General features: G+C 47.2%; 2 protein-coding genes across 2 annotated transcripts; one reads left to right on the plus strand and one right to left on the minus strand.

Moving 5' to 3' along the window:
- The first annotated feature begins 13,297 nt into the window (after positions 1-13,297).
- Positions 13,298-17,914, plus strand: LOC134873527 (uncharacterized). The gene is made up of 9 exons (XM_063897200.1): positions 13,298-13,992; positions 14,293-14,370; positions 14,824-14,929; positions 15,228-15,964; positions 16,097-16,280; positions 16,551-16,808; positions 16,909-17,080; positions 17,412-17,560; positions 17,677-17,914. Exons 1-9 carry the CDS (start codon positions 13,612-13,614, stop codon positions 17,862-17,864), a joined length of 2,253 nt encoding a protein of 750 aa, XP_063753270.1. The 5' UTR covers positions 13,298-13,611; the 3' UTR covers positions 17,865-17,914.
- Positions 17,676-19,859, minus strand: LOC134873528 (uncharacterized). Its single transcript, XM_063897201.1, has 3 exons — positions 19,344-19,859; positions 18,639-18,854; positions 17,676-18,464 (listed from the first exon to the last, which is right to left on the minus strand). The coding sequence occupies exons 1-3, from the start codon at positions 19,589-19,591 to the stop codon at positions 18,305-18,307; spliced, it is 624 nt and encodes a 207-aa protein (XP_063753271.1). The 5' UTR covers positions 19,592-19,859; the 3' UTR covers positions 17,676-18,304.
- Between the last annotated feature and the right edge of the window lie 1,978 nt (positions 19,860-21,837).

Here is a 21,837-nt window from a genome sequence, read left to right on the forward strand (position 1 = left end):
CTGGCGGGAGCAGCCATGCAGATGAACAAGGACACAGAACAGGGAAGTCAGGGACAGAAAAAGAGACCACAATATCAGTGTCCCCTACAGGAAGGGGCACCAGCGTCAGCTCCAGGCGGAGATGGGGACAGATTGTACCCCCCACCCCCGTATACACCACAGACAGATGACTTAGGAGACCATAAACCGCAACCAGGCTTACAGGCAGTATTGAAAGGCTCAACCCCAGGCACAGGGGAGACATATCAGATGGAGGGACAGGCGACTCTCCGGTCGGTAGATTCATATGTAACCAGAACCCGACACCAAACAGGGGGTGACTCACGTGGCTGCGACACCATGAACGACTTAAAGGGTAAGATACAACACCTGATAGATTGCAGCCAGCGTAGCAGACAGAGGGAACACGAAGATCAAAGGGAGAGGATTATGGCAAACAATACAGGGGGAATGGAGGAAGTGCAGTTCTGCGAGGATCAGGGAGGACATGGGACATCACCATCTCAGAGGACTACAGATGGGTGGATGTGTAAAGGGGGGTCAGATCTAGAGGAACAGTTAAGTGCAGAAAGCAGGCGTGGGGGAATGCAACAGAATGAGGAAGCAAAAGAGGAACTGAGAGGCCATGAAGGGGGCTGGGGGAGTAGAGCACACAGGGAGGGAGCGTGCGATAAGGGGACAGGACACAGGCACTCAGCGGGGAGTGACACAGACGCAGCTTCACAGGCGGGGAGTACGAGGTCAGGAAGGAGCCAGAGACACACAGGGAGAAAGCAGTGGGACTCAGATAAAGAACAGGGTGCAAAGGAAGAAAGGCAGTCACAGCCAGGGAGTGGGAGATCAGGCAGAAGTCAGCGGGGGGTAGAGAGTGACACTGACATATCAGGAAGTGAAGGGGAAGAACCAGTATACATTCTACTCCTGCGGACAGGAAAAGACAGGGAAAGATGGTAGTTAGTATAGAAGGACCGATAACACAGGACTGGGGGCCTAGTTCCCAAAGACTGAGACCACGAACCAAAGCTGCACACATACAGGCACCACTACGGAGCGCGGGTTTATAAGCCTTTTAGTTTCACTGATCTCAACTGTATCAAAGAGAAAATGCCTAGCCCTACAGAGGGAGGGGCGGCCTGGATGTCCAAATTCTGCCAGATCACCATGGGCCAAGCTGTAGCACTAGGGGATTGGAGGGCCTTATTAGGTGTTCAGATGTCATCCTGGGATGTGGACAAATTTGAAACAGCGGCTGGGACTAAGCATTTCCCAGACCATCACTCATTTACCGCCGGAGGGGTTGCAATCAGCATAGGGACAGCTATGAGAGATATGTTCCCCACCTCGGTGGGTGCCTAACATAGTCTCACTGTAGCGGGGTTCTACTTCATACCTCCACAAACACAGGCATAGTCGGAGAAGTAGTGATGTTACTTTATTTTGCCGGTCTCCCAAAGTGAAAAACAACTATTTACAACAAAATGAAAATAGTGGAAAAAGACTGGAAACATAAATAGTTTACCATGTAACACAAGTATTCACAACAAATGGAGTTCCTCAATAACTCTGACATACAATAACTCTTAAAACAACTCTCACTGGGTCTTACAGGTGCTACCTGCTCTGTAGCTTCCCCAGACTGAACAACGATCCCAGGCCAAAACAGCCACTTTTAACTGTATAGCCCCTCCCACTGGGCTTAACTTTCACATACCACCAATAGATTCATCTCGCAAGCGCGCGAGAATTCACTACTTAAACGGGAGAAATGGTGCGCCCCGTCTTGCCAGCCACTCTTGCCGGAAGAGGAGACGGTGGTGCATATGCCTCCCACACTTCAGGAAATGTCAGTCTAAAATCAGGTTTGTGTAAATGTATGATTAAATGCAACAAGAACGGCCAAGTGTGCACCCATGGTCGCGCTACTAACACAGAGGAGAAAACAGTTATAATAGTGAGGTTTGTCAACCAACATGCAAGAACGGAAGGGAACAGGGAATGTGTGTGAATGTGAACGTGTTTCAAGGTTTTATTTGTCATATGCACAGCAGATACAGCGTATATGTTGGCAATGAAAATCTTATGTCGCGTGCTCCTCCAACAACTCAACATACATGGTGCAGATAAGATAAATAAAGTAGTGCAAAAAGAGAGAAGAATATTTACAATAACAACAATAAAGATTTGAGGATATGAAATATATACATATGTGGAATGCATTGAGAGTATTTAAACACTTTACACTGTTGAATGAGGAGGTATGGACAGATGCATATATTACGTATAACAGATGTATATGGCAGATATGTATAATATATAGATATGTGTACTATAAACAGATATGTATGGCAGATGTGTATAATATATATATGTATGTGTGTACTATAAAAAGATGTGAGTAGACATTCACACAGCTCAGGAGTTCAGTAGTCTTATAGCCTGTGGTATAAAACTGTCTCTGAGTCTGGTGGTCTTGGTCCGGATGCTGCGGTACCGTCTGCCAGACGGCAGCAGACAGAACAGATTGTTGCTGGGGTGATGGGGGTCCTTTAATATCCTACCGGCCTTCTTCCTACACCGCTGGGTGTAGAGGTCCTCCATGGATGGCAGCTCCGTCCTGGTGATGTGCTGAGCAGTTTTCACCACCCTCTGTAGAGTCTTACGGTTGAGGGCGGTGCAACTGCCATACCAGGCGGTGATGCAGCCAGTCAGGATACTCTCGATGGTGCACCTGTAGAAGTTGCAGAGTATCCTGGAGTCCATGTTGAACTTCCGCAGCCTGCGGAGGAAGAAGAGCCGCTGTCGAGCCGTCTTGGATATGACCCTGGTGTGATGTGTCCATGTCAGGTCCTCACTGATGTTTACCCCGAGGAACCTGAAGCTGCTGACTCTCTCCACAGGAGTCCCGTCGATGGTGATGGGTGTGTGTGCCTCTCTCTGCCTCTTCCTGTAGTCCACAATCAGCTCCTTTGTTTTGCTGACGTTGAGATGGAGGTTGTTGTCCTGGCACCAAGATGTCAGGGCTCTGACCTCCTCTCTGTACGCCGTCTCGTCGCTGTCTGTGATCAGGCCGATGACGGTCGTGTCGTCAGCAAACTTGATGATGGTGTTGGAGCTGTGTGTGGCCACGCAGTCGTGCGTGAACAGGGAGTAGAGGAGAGGGCTGAGCACACAACCCTGAGGGGCTCCGGTGTTGAGGGTCAAGGTGGAGGATGTGATGTTCCCCATCCGCACTGCCTGGGATCTGCCCGTCAGGAAGCTCATGATCCAGTCACAGAGGGCGCTGTTGAGCCCAAGGTCCCTGAGCTTAATGATGAGCTTGGAGGGCACAATGGTGTTGAATGCTGAACTGTAGTCAATGAACAGCATTCTCACATAAGTGTTCCTCTGGTCCAGGTGGGAGAGGGCAGTGTGGAGGGTGAGGGAGATGGCATCATCCGTGGACCTGTTTGCTCTGTAGTGTGTGTGTGTGTATGTAGTGTATGTGTGTGTGTATGCGCTGCAGCATGTGACAGAGCCGGTCAGTGACAACGCCGCTCCGTCACATTATCCCCCTCCTCCCCTAGGTTGGCGATGTGCGGCAACCTGGAAAGATAATCTGCCACCACATTGGTCTGGCCCGAACGGTGTCGGATGGTAAACTTGAAAGGCTGTAGTGAGAGGTACCATCGGGTAAGGCGGCTGTTGTGGTCCTTCATGGAGTTGATCCAGGTGAGAACTCTGTGGTCAGTTTCCAGATCAAACTCCCGCCCAAGCAAGTAGTACTGCAGGCTTTCCAGTGCCCACTTTATGGCCAGGCCCTCTTGTTCCACCGTAGAATACCTGGTCTCACGTGGCTGCAGCTTGCGGCTTAGGTACAGGATTGGATGTTCCTCTCCAGGGTCCCCTTGGGCCAGGACTGCTCCAAGGCCGACTGTGGAGGCATCCACCTGTACCAGAAATGGTTGGTTGAAGTCCGGACTCTTTAGGACAGGGGAAGAACACAGGTAGGCTTTTAAAGTGCAGAAGGCTGCTTCACAGTCGTCTGACCAGGTTACTGGGTTCCTCTGTTCCTTACAGGTCAGGGCTGTGAGTGGGGCTGCAATGGTTGCAAACTGGGGCACGAACCGTCTGTACCAGCCAGCCAATCCCAGGAAGGACCTTACCTCCTTCTTGGTGCGAGGTCGAGGGCAGTTTTGGATAGCTTCCACCTTATCCACTTGCGGCCGCACCTCTCCTCTTCCGAGTTGATATCCCAGGTACTGTGTCTCCTGCCGTGCCCACTCACACTTGGAAGGGTTGAGTGTCAACCCAGCCTTCTGAATCCTTCCCAGGACCAGTGATAGGTGATGGGTATGCTCTGCCCATTTGTTGCTGAAGATCACCACATCATCCACATAAGCTGCGCTGCAGTTGTCACAACCCTGGTGGACTCTGTTCATCAGTCTCTGGAAGGTGGCTGGGCCTCCATGCAGTCCAAATGGCATCACTGTAAACTGGAAAAGTCCAGCTGGTGTTCTGAACGCTGTGTATGGCCGGCACGACTCCTCCAGCGGCACCTGCCAGTATCCCTTACACAGATCGAGGGTGGTGATGTACTTGGCAGCTCTGATCTTCTCCAGCAAATCATCAATTCTTGGCATGGGGTAGGCGTCAAACTCCGAGATGGCATTGAGCTTCCTGAAATCAATACATATCCGGAGAGACCCATCCTTTTTGAAGACAATGACCACTGGACTGCACCACTCTGAGTTGGAATGCTCAATCACCCCAATCTTCAACATCTCCGCCACCTCTTTCTCCAGTTTTTCCACCAGCTGTTGTGGGACCCGGTAGGGACGTTGGCGGATTGGTCGTCCATCCTTCAGGCGAATGACATGCTCAACAATGGTGGTTTTCCCTGGACTGGCAGCAAAAAGTGATGGAACTTCCTGAAAGATCCGCAGGAGCCGCGTAGCTTGCTCCGGTGCAAGATGTGCCAGCACAGGAATGGCAGTTGTGGTTAGACTTCCCAACCCAGTCTCCACCTCCTCTTCTACATCCACCTCCTTCACCAGCAGAACCTTTGCTGGGGCCTGGATTGGACGCTCCTTCCACTCTTTTAGTAAGTTCACATGGTAGGTCTGTTTTGTTTTCCTCTTCTCTGGGTGATGGACCTCGTAGGTGACCAAGCCCATCTTGCGGGTGATGACATACGGCCCCTGCCACTTTGCCAAGAGCTTGCTGGTGGAAGAAGGGAGAAGCAACAGGACTCTTTGGCCAGGCTGGAACTCACGGTGCTGAGCATGTTGGTCATACCAGGTCTTCTGGGTTTTCTGGGCCTCAAGCAGATTGACCTCTGCCTCCTCCTTGTATTTTGCCAGCCGCTCCCTCATCTCAAGAACAAACTGTACCACCCCCCTGTCACTTGGAGTGGTCGAAGGGGCCTCCCATCCCTTTCGGAGCAGGTCCAACGGTCCCTGTACCTCCCATCCATATAGCAGCTCGAATGGGGAGAACCCTGTTGAGGCCTGGGGAACCTCTCGGTAGGCGAAGAGCAGGAATGGTAGCCATCGGTCCCAGTCCTTGCCAGTGTCCTCCACAAACTTCTGGAGCATACTCTTCAGCGTCTGATTGAATCTTTCAACAAGTCCGTCAGTCTGTGGATGGTATGGCGTGGTCTTGATTGCTGAGATGCCCAGTTGTTTATGGAACAGCTGCATTAACCTGGAGGTGAAATTGGTCCCTTGGTCCGTCAGGATCTCGTCCGGAATCCCCACTCTGGAGAACCGCTGTACCAAAGCACGCAGAACAGCGTGTGCGGTGATGGTGCGCAGGGGAAAGGCTTCTGGGAAACGGGTGGCATAATCACACACCACCAAGATGTACTGGTGACCACCACTGCTTTTCACCAGAGGGCCCACAATGTCCATAGCGATCCTGCGGAATGGAACAGAAATGACAGGAAGTGGCTGCAGAAAAGCCCGGTCGGACTTGCGAGCAGTAGCGGTTTTCTGACATATGGGGCATGTGCTGCAATATTTCTGAATGTTGGTGTACATGGAGGGCCAATAAAAACGTGAACTGATGCGAATATAGGTTTTGTGGCGGCCTAGGTGTCCGGCCCATGGGAGTGTGTGTGCTAGGTGCATGACAAGTGCTCTACAGCTAGCAGGGACTACAAGGCGTCTATGATCATCCTCAACTGTGTACAACACATCTTTATCAACAATCAACCTCTCCCTTGCCACACAGTTCCCATTTGTCTGATTCTTTCACAAACAAAGGTTTCAACGTTTCATCCCCCCTTTGCAACACAGAAATATTTTCAGGTACTTCCCACATTTTATTGGACAGTAAACCCGCTCTCTCAGGTACCGTTGGCCTTAGCTGCTTCTCAAAGCGGTGTTGACGACGGAATTTTTTTGGCCCCTTAGTGCCACCCTCACACAGACTACTGTCAAGGTCTGGGAGTGGTTGGACACCAGCTTTCGCTTGGGCTCGAGTGGCCACAGGACAGTAAACATTCACATTGACCTATCCCCCAGAGTCAGTTTCCGCTGGCAGTTCTTCTTTGTGCAGTAAGTCCAGAAGTACTGGTAAGTCCCATCCCAGGATAGCATCGACTGGCAAGTTCTTTACCACACCAACAGTCAACAGGTAAGGCTGCTCATCAATGGTCACCGTTAAGTCCGCTTTGGGATAAGGATGCTTATCCCCATGAACACACAAAATGTCCGCCTGTCTGCTGTAATCCACTCTGCCTACTGGCACTAGACTGTGTTTAACCAGCGACATGAAGCTACCAGTGTCCAACATAGCAGTAACCTGCTGACCATTAACAATGACAGTCTTATAGCGCTGAACTCTTGCTTCCATTTCCCCCGTGGGCCCCACCTCTGCCCGGGGTGCATAGCAAGCACCTGTGACCTTTGCTTTGCGGACTGGACACACAGCAGCTTTGTGGCCCGGCTGCTGGCAATAATAACAAACAAAGTCCTTACCGGATGGTCGTTGGTTTGGGGCAGTACTGGTGTTACCTGGAAACTCCTGGCCAAACTCTCTCCTTGTTGGCCTGGGCTGGGGAGGCTGGAGTGTTGGTCGGGGTGCTGCACTGGTGGAGCGTGTAGCTGGTCCTCCTCTGCGAGCATTGAGGTACTGTAGAGCCAGCTTGGCAGCTGCAAGGCCCTCTGCTGGCTCATGCTCCTTCACCCAGGTCCTCACCTCATAGGGAAGTAGCCGGAGTAACTGCTCCAAGATGATGGCCTCACCAATCTCCTCCTTGGTGTGTTGCCCTGGCCGAATCCAGCGCCGGTAGAGGCCCTTCAGGCGGTGGTAGGTCTCGGTGGGTTCTCGCCTTGTGGTAACGTAGCAGACCGGAACTGCTGCCGGTATGTCTCTGGGAAATGTCAAATTTGATCAGCAGCGCTGCTTTTAGGTCTGTATACGAGTGGGCTCTGTCCTCGTCCATCGCGGTGTAGGCCTCCAATGCCTTCCCCGCCAGCAGGGGAACGAGCCGGCATGCCCACTCACTCTCCGGCCATTTCCATGTTTTGGCAATGCGCTCAAACCGCAACAAATAGTTTTCAATGTCCTCACCCAACTGGTATGGCAGAATTTTTGGCTCAGCATAGTGCCTGCACTCTGGTCTTGGCTGCTCAGGTCTGCCGCTAGCGTCTGGAAACGGGAAAGAAGGTGCCGGTGATGGGGTATACTGCTGCACACGCCTGGGTGCCGGTGTTGGTAGGTAAAGTCTTGGGCTACTTGCAGTCACTGTGCTTGCGGTCTCAGCAGTGACTGGCAATTGGGGAGTATGCGACACTTGGACCACATTTTGAGGTGGCTGGGTGGCAGGTTGAGGCAGGTGGTCAGTCAACGGGAGAGAAGCCCTCAGACCTCGGAGCTCTGTCAACAGACCCTCCTCCCTTCTTTCCTGACCTGCCAAAAAGTCTCTCATCAATGTCAGTAGCTCTCCACCTGGACCAACTGTCGCTGCTGCCGTAGGAGCTGCTGGAGGCACCCAGAACCCATCCTCCTCATCGTTGTCCTCTGATGATAGAGCTGTTTCCCAAGCCAGGTCTGCATTGGCGGTTGCTATTCCTTCATACCGCGGTCGCTGCTGGGAACGCAATCCTGTGCGCCGCTTTGGGAGGCGGTTTGTCTTTCCCTGACTAGCCATCCCACTTCTGACACCATATGTAGTGGGGTTCTATTTCATACCTCCACAAACACAGGCATAGTCGGAGAAGTAGTGATGTTACTTTATTTTGCCGGTCTCCCAAAGTGAAAAACAACTATTTACAACAAAATGAAAATAGTGGAAAAAGACTGGAAACATAAATAGTTTACCATGTAACACAAATATTCACAACAAATGGAGTTCCTCAATAACTCTGACATACAATAACTCTTAAAACAACTCTCACTGGGTCTTACAGGTGCTACCTGCTCTGTAGCTTCCCCAGACTGAACAACGATCCCAGGCCAAAACAGCCCCTTTTAACTGTATAGCCCCTCCCACTGGGCTTAACTTTCACATACCACCAATAGATTCATCTCGCAAGCGCGAGAATTCACTACTTAAACGGGAGAAATGGTGCGCCCCGTCTTGCCAGCCACTCTTGCCGGAAGAGGAGACGGTGGTGCATATGCCTCCCACACTTCAGGAAATGTCAGTCTAAAATCAGGTTTGTGTAAATGTATGATTAAATGCAACAAGAACGGCCAAGTGTGCACCCATGGTCGCGCTACTAACACAGAGGAGAAAACAGTTATAATAGTGAGGTTTGTCAACCAACATGCAAGAACGGAAGGGAACAGGGAATGTATGCGCTGCAGCATGTGACAGAGCCAGTCAATGACAGAGCCGCTCCGTCACACTCACATTTACTTTGAACACCCAGCTGAGTTCATGATGAAGGCCAAAGAGCTGTGGAGTGATTTGGCTGGCTGTCATCCCAGCACAAGTGAGGTGCAGAATATGCTTTTTATAAAAGCAGTGCTAGCAGGATTACCACCTAAAGTAAGACAGAGTATGGAGGATAATCCTGATATGTCCGGAGGTGATTATGTCACCTGGGAAAATCATCTTACTCATCATCTGCGTAGGCACCGGGAGAAGTCTATGGAACTTGAACAAGAGCTGGAGGCGTCACAGACCCAACTGCTCAAATTACAGCTAGACAGTGCCCGTCGCCAGGCCACTGCAGATAAAAAGGCAAGGGGGCAACCAAATGGTACTGCAGAGTGGTATACCTATCCCAGATCCTGATGATTACAGGCGGCAGTATGAACCACAGTACACCACACTGCCGGTGCTACAGGTACCTAACCCAAATTGGCAAAATCAGTATGTACAGCCCCCACCTGTTTATGGGGGTAGGCCGCCGTACACTCGTGGGGGATTTAGGGGTGGAGCTAGAGGTAGGGGAGGGCCGCCCACTGTGAACACTGGATGTTTCTGAACTGTGGAGCGCTTGATCACTAGCGCAGGGATTGTCCCCAGGGGTATCAGACGGCACCACCAAGGGGCCGTGGGCAGCAGGGCCCAGACAGAGGCGCCAGAGGCGGCGATCACGCCCCGGGGCCGCACCAAGCACCCCATGCGGCACCACCAGGTCAGTTTCCCATGATGGAATTTGATCCACAGGACTATTGAAGGAGCCCGAGTACACCTGATCATGTGGGGTTGGCAGACCCCTATATGAAGAGGTCAGTGTCAGGACAAAACCTGGCATTTTTAGTCGACTCAGGGGTCGATTTAATGATAGCGCGTTCACATCACCCACTTCTTCCCATTCTGTGGAAGTAGTGGGTTTCTTGGGACAACCAGAGTATCTGCCTCTCACCCAGGCCTTGGAGGACATGAGTTGGAAAGTTGCGGTCACGAGTGTACTGGTAGGACCGGAAGGGGTGGTGGGTGCAGTGGTTCTTACATCTGAGCAGGCGAGGTGGTACAAATTATCAAAAGAAGCTGCACCAAATATTACTCTGGCCGTGCATAAGGCACACCAGGCTAAGGATCTGGGGCCTATGACTAAAAGACTTTTGGCAGTAGCAGACTGGGTGCAAACACAGATTCCTAACATGCTTTTCTCAGGGTCAGAAAAGGCTTAAAAGCTCACCACATCAACCACAGAAATAGTAGTGTTACAACATACACAGGTAGAGCAGTTTCATGGCAGGGAAAAGACAGATCACTCACAGTCAGCCGGTATGTTGAAAAAACTGCCACCACAGCTCTGGTCCACAGGGCCCACGGATGTGGGTTTCTGTCACTTTTGAAATCTCAGATAGCACTCCTATTAGCCAATATCAGTATAAACACAAACCACAGGCTACTTTGTGCACCCGGGACACCATCTCAGGGCTAAAGGCAGCTGGACTGTTAGAGCCCTCCACCAGTGCATGGAACACTCCTATTTCACCTGTTGAAAAACAAGGCACAGGGAAGTACAGAATGGCTCATGATTTGCGTTGCATTAACACCATCGTATCCAGTCCTACAGTGACGGTCCCTAATCCATACACAGCAATGTCAGCTATCACGCCTGACCACAAATGGTTTTCCTGTGTAGATCTGGCTAATGCATTCTTTTGCCTCCCCTTGGCTGATAACATATGCCCCCTGTTCGCATTCACATTTCAGGGAGAGAGGTTACAGTATACCAGACTGCCACAAGGCTTTCGGTTGTCCCCAGGGATAGTTAATCAGCTGTTGAGGGAACAATTATAGGGATTACAACTACCGGCTGGGGTTGTACTAATCCAATATGTTGATAACCTTTTGCTGGCGGCACCTGATCACATTTCATGCCTAAAGGCCACTGAAGCCCTCCTCCTCCGATTATATCAGGTGGGATTTAAGGTCTCTCAGACCAAACTACAGTGCTGCAGACAGTCAGTTTCGCTTCTGGGGAGGGTAATTTCACACAGGGGTACAGGCATGTCTCCCTCTCATCAAACCACAATTCTGGCCCATCCCAAACCTGTTACAGTGAAAGACATGCTATCTTTCCTTGGCCTTACTGGCTACAGCCGTCATTTTGTACCTGAGTATGGCCATCGCACTGCTCCACTTTGGGCCATGGTCAATGAACAAGGCATGAGAAATCTCACAGCGCCTTTGACATGGACCACGGAGGCGGAGGACGCTTTTATCAAACTCAAACAGGCCTTGTCACAAGTTGTTGCTTTAGCAGTTGAAGACTACACCCAGACTTTCTATTTGGATGTTTCTGAAAGAGGTTTGACGGTAAATGGGGTCCTCTTTCAGAAAACGGGGGGAAAGTGACAAGTACTAATGTATGCTAGTGTAACACTAGACACAACAGAAAACCGACAACCACCATGCACACGATATGCAGCTGCCACAGCAAAGATTTTGGAAAAAACAGCACACATAGTGATGAATCATCCCCTCACTGTACTGACAACACATAGTGTAGTTGGCATATGTAAACTCAAAAGCATTCACCATGAAATCACTAAGACAGACAAGGCTGGAGAAAACACTCACAGCACCCCACATCACATTCACGCATGAGGGCAAATTTCCACTACCACAGTTGCCAGGACAGGAAATAATTATTGACTACACAGACATGATTGACAGGGTAAGGGGGTGCAGATACCTCTTGGTGGCCGTGGATGCATACACTGGCTGGCCGGAGGCTGTACCCACCAGAACGGAAGACGCACAAACAGTCATCAAGTTTCTGATAAATCAATACCTATGCACGGGTTTCCCAGAAAGATCAGGTCAGATAATGGCAGCCACTTTAAGAATAAAGACCTTCAAGAAGTGGAAAGAAAATTGGGGTTAAAACACAGATTTGGATCAGTATACCACCCACAATCGCAGGGCAAGGTAGAGAATGAATCAAACCCTAAAACAAAAAATCAGTAAAGTGTGTGCACAGACTGAGTTGGCTAGACACCCTCCCACTCGCTTTGCTCTCGGTAAGAAGCTCAGTGAATTCAGTAACAGGGTTTACGCCTTATGAGTTATTGAAAGGACAGCAGTTTCTGGGGCCAGGGGCGTGGGGAGTGGCCATATTTTGATCAACTCAACGCACTTGTCGCAGCTTTTTCCAAACAGGTGGCAGAGGTGAAAGGGGGACGGGAGCAGAGTGAGCCACACACAGCGGAATGGGTCCTCCTGAAGGTCATCAAAAGGAAGTGGTCGGAGCCTAGGTGGACAGGACCCCACCGAGAGCTGGAGAGGACGTCCCACGCCGTCAGGCTTGACGGGAAAGGGAATAACTGGTTCCACTGGTTGCAGTGTGCGGCAACAGACGCCTCATCCAGATCTCTGGCAGAGATACAGGGGAGCCTGGAGGAGACAAAGGAAAAGGAGTAATAACTTTATGTGTATTTTTATGCTTACATTATAACAAAAGGCAACCAAGGCTGTGCCGCGGAAAGAAGGACCCCGTGGACAATAGAGAAGGTCAAATACACCTCTGTCTGAGAATTCCGGAACAGAGTACAATGGACAAGGACAAGTAACCCAGGATTCAGGAAAGATTGCTAGCTATTTTTGCCTTAATTTTTTATAACAACCAAGGTGTTTATTAATCCCAGCTTTAGCATTAACATTGATGGTAACACAACTGTGATATAGAATGTATAACCGCATAACAGGAGCAAGAGTAAACATGGAACGAAGGAATCGCCCGTGTCACCCATTTAGGGGTCCAGGGTTCTGTGGGTTATGGGGAACTATGTGTGTTTTTCTGACTATCTCCCTTATAGTGGTGATTCCAATACTCTGGTGGGAGACACAAGCCCGGGGACAACAACCGATGATCAGCACCGCAGTTCCGCCAGCAACACCAGCACCCATTCAAGGGGAACATCGCAGAATTAGGAGGACACTGACTGATCCACCAAAGGTACCCATTGTCAGGGTGACTGGAAAGAACGTTTAGTCAGTATACAGCCCTAGTAACATCCATTCTGGTGAGCACTGCAGTTTTTTCAAGTATCCTGGTGTGTTGTGGTTGTTGTCTGATTCCATGTCTGCGTTCTTTGGCTAATCGCTTAATTGTCATCGCAGTGAGTAACGAGAACTCCCCACCTCCATATCAGATGCCCCTCTTAGATGCCTCTGGGGCACCGGTGGATGGAGAGGATGACCCAGAAGAGATTGTGGTAGCCCTGCTATAGGCCCAGGGGTTGATCTCTGAGGAGAGATCAAAAGGGGGAATGTTGTAGTTAAATTCAGTTGTTCATGCTAAATGTTTTGGTTAGAAATATGATTGACTTATATACTTATGATTTACTTATATTCAGATTAATACTTAGTAATTGTGTTGCTCAAGACTGTGTTACTTAACTTTAAAGACCTCATGACACCTAGAGACTACCTTTTTTTATTTAGTCTAAAATAACTTTTATTTTCGATTTGAAATACATAATTGTGATAAATATGCCCGGTTCTCTGTTATTTTCGAAATTTGTACGCAAGCCACTGAAATCCACAGGCCAGTGTCTTGACAACGTTCCAACATAAAGATGACGTATGCTCCGGAACGCTTTTAGACCTGATTGCACCTGCTGCCACCCTTGACCTTGATCATTTCTAGTCACAGTAAGTCGTACTCGCAGTTTTAGCATCTTTAAAGTTTTGTTCTTAATATTTTTGTTGAGAACATGCCTGAGCGGTGTGTTGCAGCGTATTGTTCAAACACCAGGGAGAACGGTTTTACCCTTCATCGGTTTCCGAAAGACCCTGCTTTGTGTGAACTCTGGACGCAACAAGTTTGTAGGACAAGAGCTGGTCCGAAAGGAACAGTATGGAAGCCAAGCTCGTCGTCTGTACTTTGCTCAGCGCATTTTGAAGAGGAGTGCTACGACTCGATCCCCGCTCTGAAGGAGCAGCTTGGTATTGATGTTCGTCTGAAGAAGGTTTTGCTGCCCAATTCGGTTCCGCGTATATTTCATCGAGGGACAAGCTCGAGGTTAGCCCCGGGGGCGAACGGCGACGTCAAGAGCCGGAGGTCTCATGCTCTGGAGAAAAGGCAGAGATTGGAGGTACGTACCTTCTTATTTTGGACTATATTTTAATAATGGAAGGGAAATGAAATGCAAAGGAATGAGTGTTTGGCACTGTGTAAACAGCTTGCGGTGGTTCTTCATAGTTGAAGTTGGCGCTAGCTCTGAACACTTCAGCTCAGCTGGCTACTAGTGCTAAGTGCTTTAGCTATTCAGCTAAGTTCACCTCAGAGTGTTAGCAAAAAGTCAAGTCTCAAGTGTTTGTTTTAGGTTTGCGGTAGCGTTTTTTTCCCCCTCCAACTCACGCTAAATCTTGTGATTTATTTATTTATGTTTCAGGTACTACAGGAATGCCAGTCTGAGTATGTTGCTGAAGAGGAAAGCGATGACTTTCCTGACGGGGACCCATCTACTGATGTAAGTTTTCGGAAAGCGTTCAGGTCAACTAAGTTACTGACTAAAGATTTTATTTGACTAACTACACACAGCATTACAGTATATCAAGTGCCAGTGCCCCCTCTCTCAGACCTTCACCCTCACCATCTCCAGAGGTGTTAAAAGTAAAAGTACTTTTGTGGTGTAATTACAACAGTAGCACATATAACATAACCGTTACACCATTTACTCCATTGTACCTAACTAGATAGATGGACTGTCATTACTGAAAAACACTAAAAACCTAACAAGGACCCACCACAAACTCAATTCAACCAGTGCAGAATCAGCTGATTGTAAGACAAATACACTGGTCTACTTTTTACTAGGTTACCTGTGTTGGAAGGAAACTCTATTTTTTAGTTTTTTTTTAACTTTTACACACACACACATATGTATACACACATTTATTTATTTACTTACTTATTTATTCAGGTGAATTCAACAGAAGATCAGCACAGTGACTTTTCCGTTCAAGTGTGTCTGAGGCCACCAACAAGGACGGTGGCTATGCAGTTCAAAGGAAGGGGACGGACTAAAGGTATTTTATCATTTATGTACGTATTTTAGCCAAACAGATGTCCGGGGAAACGGGTCTTTTCAGCATTGCATCTTGTGTAGATAGATACATCACTAATGACAATCCTTTTCTATGTCAAACATCTATTTTCACATCTACACAAGAATGTTGGAAAAACTATCTGTCTTAGGAAAAGACTATTTTACAATCTACAAATTTACTAGTGCGAGCAAGCTTCACAAAAAGTTGTGTGTATTGAATGAAGATTTCCTTCAAGCTGACACTGATTTCTATATACTAAACATTGTTTTTTCCCCAGGTGTGCAGGCTACTACATCAATGGTCACTGTTGGGACTCAGACTGAGGATGACTGCTTTTGCTTTCACAACACCGACAACTCAACCTCTTGTGGCTCTGACTCAGATGACAACATGTCGACAGATGATCCCGACTACAAGCTGCCGTCCTCTGATGATTCAGCTGAAGAGAGTCCTGAACACAATACTCCACCAGTGCCGCCACCTGAGGCGCCAGCAGGTAGCGTTTTTCTTGTGTTCTGGGAATGCCTGGTGACGCTGTTGTCAACATGGTGCAGCTGTGGACTTTGTGGGAGCAGGTCACTGTCCTGGCAGTGTAAAGAAGTAGGAACACAGTTGCAGGTCACCATCCAGTGCGGGGGATGTGGGAACCAAGGACTATGGAACAGTCAACCTTTCTTCGGCAGAACAGCAGCTGGGAATGTGTTGTTGTCCGCTGCCATTCTCTTCAGTGGGGCCACTGTCACCAAGGTGCTGCGTGTCCTATCCAGATTGGGCGTTGCTGTGATGTCGGAAAGATCGTTCTTCAGACATCAGGACCAGGTGCTTTTCAAAGCTGTGAAGCGAGTTTGGGGCGAGCAGCAGTTTGCCATGCTCTGTCTGCTACAGGCAGAAGGGGAACCCATCGTGTGTGGTGGTGACGGGCGTGCCGACACCCCAGGGCATTGCGCTAAGTACGGCACCTACTCAACAATGGAGCTCCGGAAAACAGCTGTTATTGACGTACAACTTGTACAGGTACATTTCAGATGTATTATGCCTCTATGTGAGTCCTGCCCAGTATAGAAAACACACTCTTCTGTCGTAGTAAGGACAATTTTATACTAGTCAATGTTATGCTCATCAAAATCTCCTGCTTTTATGTTTTAGAGCAATGAGGTTGGAGGGTCCTACCACATGGAGAAAGTGGGACTGCAGCGATCCCTTGAGAAAGTCCAGGGCTTTGTGGATGTCGGAACTCTCGTGACAGACAGACACATAGGCATCAACATGATGATTAGAGAGGACCATCCAGACATCACGCACCAGTTTGACATATGGCATGTAGCCAAGAGTAAGTGCAACATGTTTAAACCTGTTTAATGTAATTTTTAAGAGAGACTTGAAGCACTACCTTGACATTCCTTTTTGAAAGATATGATTTTTTGGGTTTGGACAAATTTTATGTGTGAAATCCTTGTGTGTGTGGAGGACAGGGCCTATTTCAGGCTATTACAGGCTGTTCATGTATCTAAAAAGGGTTTTAGTTATGCCCTTGGAGTCAAGACCTTCAAGCAGTACATTAGATTTCTATTTATTTATTCATCTACACATGTTTACTCAGGTGTCAAGAAGAAGCTGCAGAGCCTTGGACAAACTAGAGGTTGCCAGGACCTCAAACCCTGGGTGGGAAGTATTATAAACCATCTGTACTGGTCCGTGGTCTCGACGCCTCCTGGCAGTGGACAACTTGTGGTGGACAAATGGACATCAGTCATCGATCACATCCACAACAGGCACACCGGGTTCGAGGGACTGTTCTCTTCTTGTGCGCACGGAGTCCTGGAAGGCAGGGAACAGCGTAAACCGTGGCTGAGTTGTCGTTAGTATACTCCTAATGTTTATTTTACAGAGATTGTGATCACAGTATCATGTTGCATCATGTTGCATAATTTACATGTATTTTGTACAATGTTCTTCAGATACGAAGGTGTCTATTGAAGTGGAGAAGATCATCCGGAACAAGAGGCTGTGTGCAGATATACAACGCCTGTCCCCGTCACACCAGACATCCTACCTCGAAGCATTCCATAGCGTGATTACCCACTTTGCGCCAAAGATGTGCCACTTTTCATACAAAGGGATGGAGAGCAGGTAATCAAAGAAATATTCCGTGAAACATTCTTTTAGGACATTATTACATTCTATTACATTACACTTGCCAGACGCTTTTATCCAGAGCGACTTACAATCGAGGACAAAATCACAGCTTGCAACATTTGCAGTGCACAGGAAATGTACATGTCCTGAAGTGGTTTTGTAGGCAAGGGTCAGGGCCTTGTGCCTGGTTTGGGCAGCCACTGTTAGGCAGTGCAACCTGATAAATAGAGGGGTAACATGGGCTCTTTTGGGTTGACTTGTTTATGTTTCGCTGTTAAGAATGGTCATCTTGTTCCTGATTATTCTGTTTGTGTTCTGTTCTTAGAGGGATCCTGGCTGCTTTGCATTTCAACGAGAATGCCAACAGGGAGCAGCGGAGCAGACACGATGGCGAGATGATGTTCAACCTGCGGTATCCAAAGTATAAGAAGGGCGGCTACATTGTGAGGAAAGTCTTACAGGAGCCATCTTTTGGTAAGCATAATAGAAAGTTGATTGCAGATATGATTTGTATTTTGAGATGTACATAGTCGTGTGTCATATCTATGGTTGGATTAATTTGAACCTTGTCCCATATTCCTCTGCAACAGGCTATGCTGAAGAGCTGATGCGGATGGTGGAGGCCATGTGTCGAGGTGAGGACTACAACGGTGATGACTTTGACATCCCAGACCCGTCCCCTGTTACAGAGCCACTCAATGCATCATTCGAAAAGCCGGATAAGAGGGCAGCAGTCAATGCACATATGACCCGCTTTAGCATTACAAATAACACCTAAATGTACACATGAGAACCGGACTGAATGGAATAAACACAAACTTAATTTCATCTTTGCCGTGAGTGCTTTGATTTACTGTGTTGGGAACCTCCTGCTCCATCCTCACCTTGGTGTTCTGAAAAGTGTCATTACAGGGTGTGTAGTATGTCTGTGTTGCTACAGTTTTCCCCCTTATCCATGTGGGCTTGTATTGCATTGTCCCTGAAGTACAGCACATCTTAGACACCGTATGATCAAAAATATCAGCTACCCTTCCATGGTGAAGGTGTAAATTGATTTGCTAGGCCTATTTGTTGTAAGCTGTTGTAAGTTGTAAAAATGAAGACACATTCATGTGAAGCCAGAGGTATCATGTATTGACATTCATTTTCATGTATTTACAAACTCATGTATTTAAACTAAAAAAACAAAATTAACAAGTTAACAGCATACATGTATCATCACGGGCTGTTGGTGTCCTGGAACCCCCTGTAATCAATGGAGGGAAAAGTTCTCCGGATACACCACACCACACAGGAAGGTATGGGGACCCTGACATGTCTTCCCAGGTACTCGTAGCACCATCGCACAAACTGTCTGTATCCAGTGTACCTCTTCCACCTAAAAGTTGAAAGAAAATCAGAAGAAAAACACAGGTGTTTTAGATGTAGCCTAGGCCTACTGTAACCTACATGACAGTTCGTTTTACGCATACATTTACGTCATTGGTGATATCAAATCATACAATTCCTACTAGTCCATACAAATGATTTTACAATAGGATTGTATACTCACTCGTTTCCCTCTACATCCCCGTATTCTTGCCGATAGTGGAAATGTGCGGTGCGCAGAACATGCAGATTCAGACAAACTGGCTCAAAGCCAGAATGTTCTGTGATGCAGCGGGTGTCTGCTCCCTCCTCCTCTCTCCTCTCGCACACTCTTGACTGTTCGCGGCAGCACACCGACTCCACTACCAGTGGCATTGGCTCACATCTCCCACAAGAACACCTAAAATATAACAGATAAAGGCAAGGGGCTTGAAACAATCTTACAATTGTCACAGAACTTTACAAAGTGTCAATGTCATGGGTTGATTCGCGTGAAAAGCCGACGTAGAACTAGCCTAATCGCGGAAGGATGGCCACTGGTCAGGAGCTAGGTTATAGCATAGGCTACTACTGGGTTATAGCATAGGCTACTGTATGAGTATGACGCAGGGCAAACTAATATAGTAGACCTAATTGGTATTTTCATCGCTCTCAAAAAAAATAACATAACTAAATAAAGATTAAGACTATGACAAGCACCGGGAAACAACAATGGCCCTTTGCGATCTGTAGGCTAGTAATGGTGACTATTTGGCTAATTCTGGGAGGTGAGGAGGCAGACTGCACACACACATGCTCGCTGGTGCAAACGCTGGTTGTGGTGGATATTACAAAGTACAATATCTTACGGAGTGTTCATTGTCAGAAAAGTGAACAAGAAGGAAGTTACCATTCCACGTGCTGTAGTCTGCCAAAATCCATAGGCATCCGACCGTCTGCCACAGCAGCACCACCAACAGCGCCTTCTGCCTCGCCATCCGAACTTTCCGTAGAACCCTGTGGCTCCAACTCATCCAAGTATGGCTCGTATCTATAGGGCATAACGCCCCTCACATTGTCCTCCAGCATTGGGTCGGACTCTGCCACTTCGAAAAATGTGTCAGGATCCGAGGATGAATCGGAGTTGTCAGAATCCATGTTGTTGACAGGTGTCAGGATAGTCGTGAGTGACAGGTGGGATAGTGTCTTGACCAAGGAGCCGTTCCGGAGTGTACGTCATAGGTCATGTGACTGACTAATAGGAAGGTCGGTAGCAGATCGCAAAAATCGCACTTTTAAAAGGCCGTACAAACTCAATTTCTCTATCATAATGATTAAAACCAACTTCAAGTGACTATTTTGTATGTGTACTTTCAATGTGTGTATGTATATTACTTTATTTTCCACGTGTCATGAGGTCTTTAATGTTGATTTACTTACTTGTATAAGAATGTATGAATCATAACAAACGGTGCGGGCAAAGCTTAGGGGAGCAGCAGGGTGAAACCAGGTCAGACAGAGGACTCACCTACAAAGTAAGAGAGCAGCAAAGGTGGGGGCTACTCACATGCAAGGCAAAGGAGAGCAGCAAAGGTGGGGGCTGGAGGCAGTCGAGGACAGGGAAACAGAGAACAAAGAATAGAGGACAGGAACTGGTAAAAGGGGAGGAGGTGTTTTGCAAGGTCGTTATGCTCTGTCTACAGATGCTGTAGCATTTGGTGTGCAGACCGGCTGCATGGGATGACACCTTGGGAGAGGCAGCAACAATCCTTGCACGTGGGAGACGGAAGGAGGAGCTGGAACAATGCCCGAAAGATCAACACTACCCTAACTGTCTATTTTTGCAAACATGTATAAAAACTGGGCTGAGGGAAATATAGTCTGTCAGACTTCGTGCCCTGACACTCTCTGTTGTGTGTAGGGACAGTGTGGCCCAGAGCGCTCTGTAGCCTGTGTCTTATTGTTTTACTTTATTAAAGCAGATTGTGTTAAATTTAAGACGAAACGTTTCCTCGTCATTCAAAAGAAACGCGGAGCAGGTCCACGCTCCAACAGCTACCGTTCAGACGTTGAAAAAGCAAGTTGAATATTTGATATTGACATATTGCTTGTAACTGTTCCCCACAATTGGGAAAACAGTAACAATGACATTGAAATTGATCACTGGATGAAGTCAATTAGCAGATTAGGTGGCAAAGGATATATATATACAGTAGCTGTTTAAACAGACAATTTATAATCGTCAGTGTTAGAAATAATCAATATATTGGAACGGAACATTAAAAGATAATTCACTGTTTCAGGACGGATCATATTTGTCCAATTCCGGTAGTATTACCGGATGTTGTTTTTAGCCTCAGAGAGCATATAGCTAATGTATTGTGTATATCAGGGATTCTTGAGACAAGGGACAAAATGGGTTTTTAATTTCTAAAAATAAAATGTTGATTTTTCCAAAATATATCTATATATTATATTTGTCCCAGGTGCTGGCCTTTTGATGCTGTTGAAATACAATCTCCCAGGTTTAACATTTTAAACATTTTTTTCATGTTTGCTGGACAAGCCTGGGATTTTGTCAACACCGTAAGACACAAAGAAACATAGAAATATGTATTTTGAATAAACTTATTGCAGTTATTTTGACTACTGGAGGTTATTTTAATCTGTGTTATTCAATCCATGTTTTTAAACTAATACTATTACTTTAAAATATATATATTATCAAGCTGCCAATTATTATAACTGGGGAAATATACATGTTCACATTTATTTTTTAATCTCAAAAACAAACAATGTTAGTCAGCAATACAGAAATTACACATTTATTTAGGAAATGCAGTGCTTTTGTTGAGATAATGTGAGAAAATGTAATAAAATATCTTTTTAAAAACAAAAATGAACAGAAAACTCATCTTATGGAGTTGACCAGCTGTTTACGGTGTTGACGCACATCTTACGGTGTTGACGAATTAGAAGAGAACTGGAGATAACTTCATTTAACATGGCCATTGAACTTCAAAAACTCAACTTTTCAACTGTAACATTTCAGGATAAAAGGCCATTTAATATCAATCGTTATTTTTGCACTCACACCCACTTTAAAAACAGGAACTTGGCAGTAGGCATATCGGATCTTTTGAACAGTCCATAAACTCATATCAGATCTCTTGAACAGTCCATAAACTCATCAAATTTACAGATCATGGAGAAAAACACTAAGAATATTCATTAATTCAGCCTTTGGAAATGGAAAATTCTCTGTAAATCTTGAACTCATCTTATATCATGGCATGAATTTAAACACCTGGCAACAACCGATTGAAAAGGTCCTCATCTAGGAAGTCCATGACCTCTGAGGAGAGCTGGTAGATATCCCTTGTGCGGCTTGTGCGGACTGGTAA

Source organism: Eleginops maclovinus, chromosome 12, assembly GCF_036324505.1.
Source record: "Eleginops maclovinus isolate JMC-PN-2008 ecotype Puerto Natales chromosome 12, JC_Emac_rtc_rv5, whole genome shotgun sequence".
Taxonomy (NCBI): Eukaryota; Metazoa; Chordata; class Actinopteri; order Perciformes; family Eleginopidae; genus Eleginops; species Eleginops maclovinus.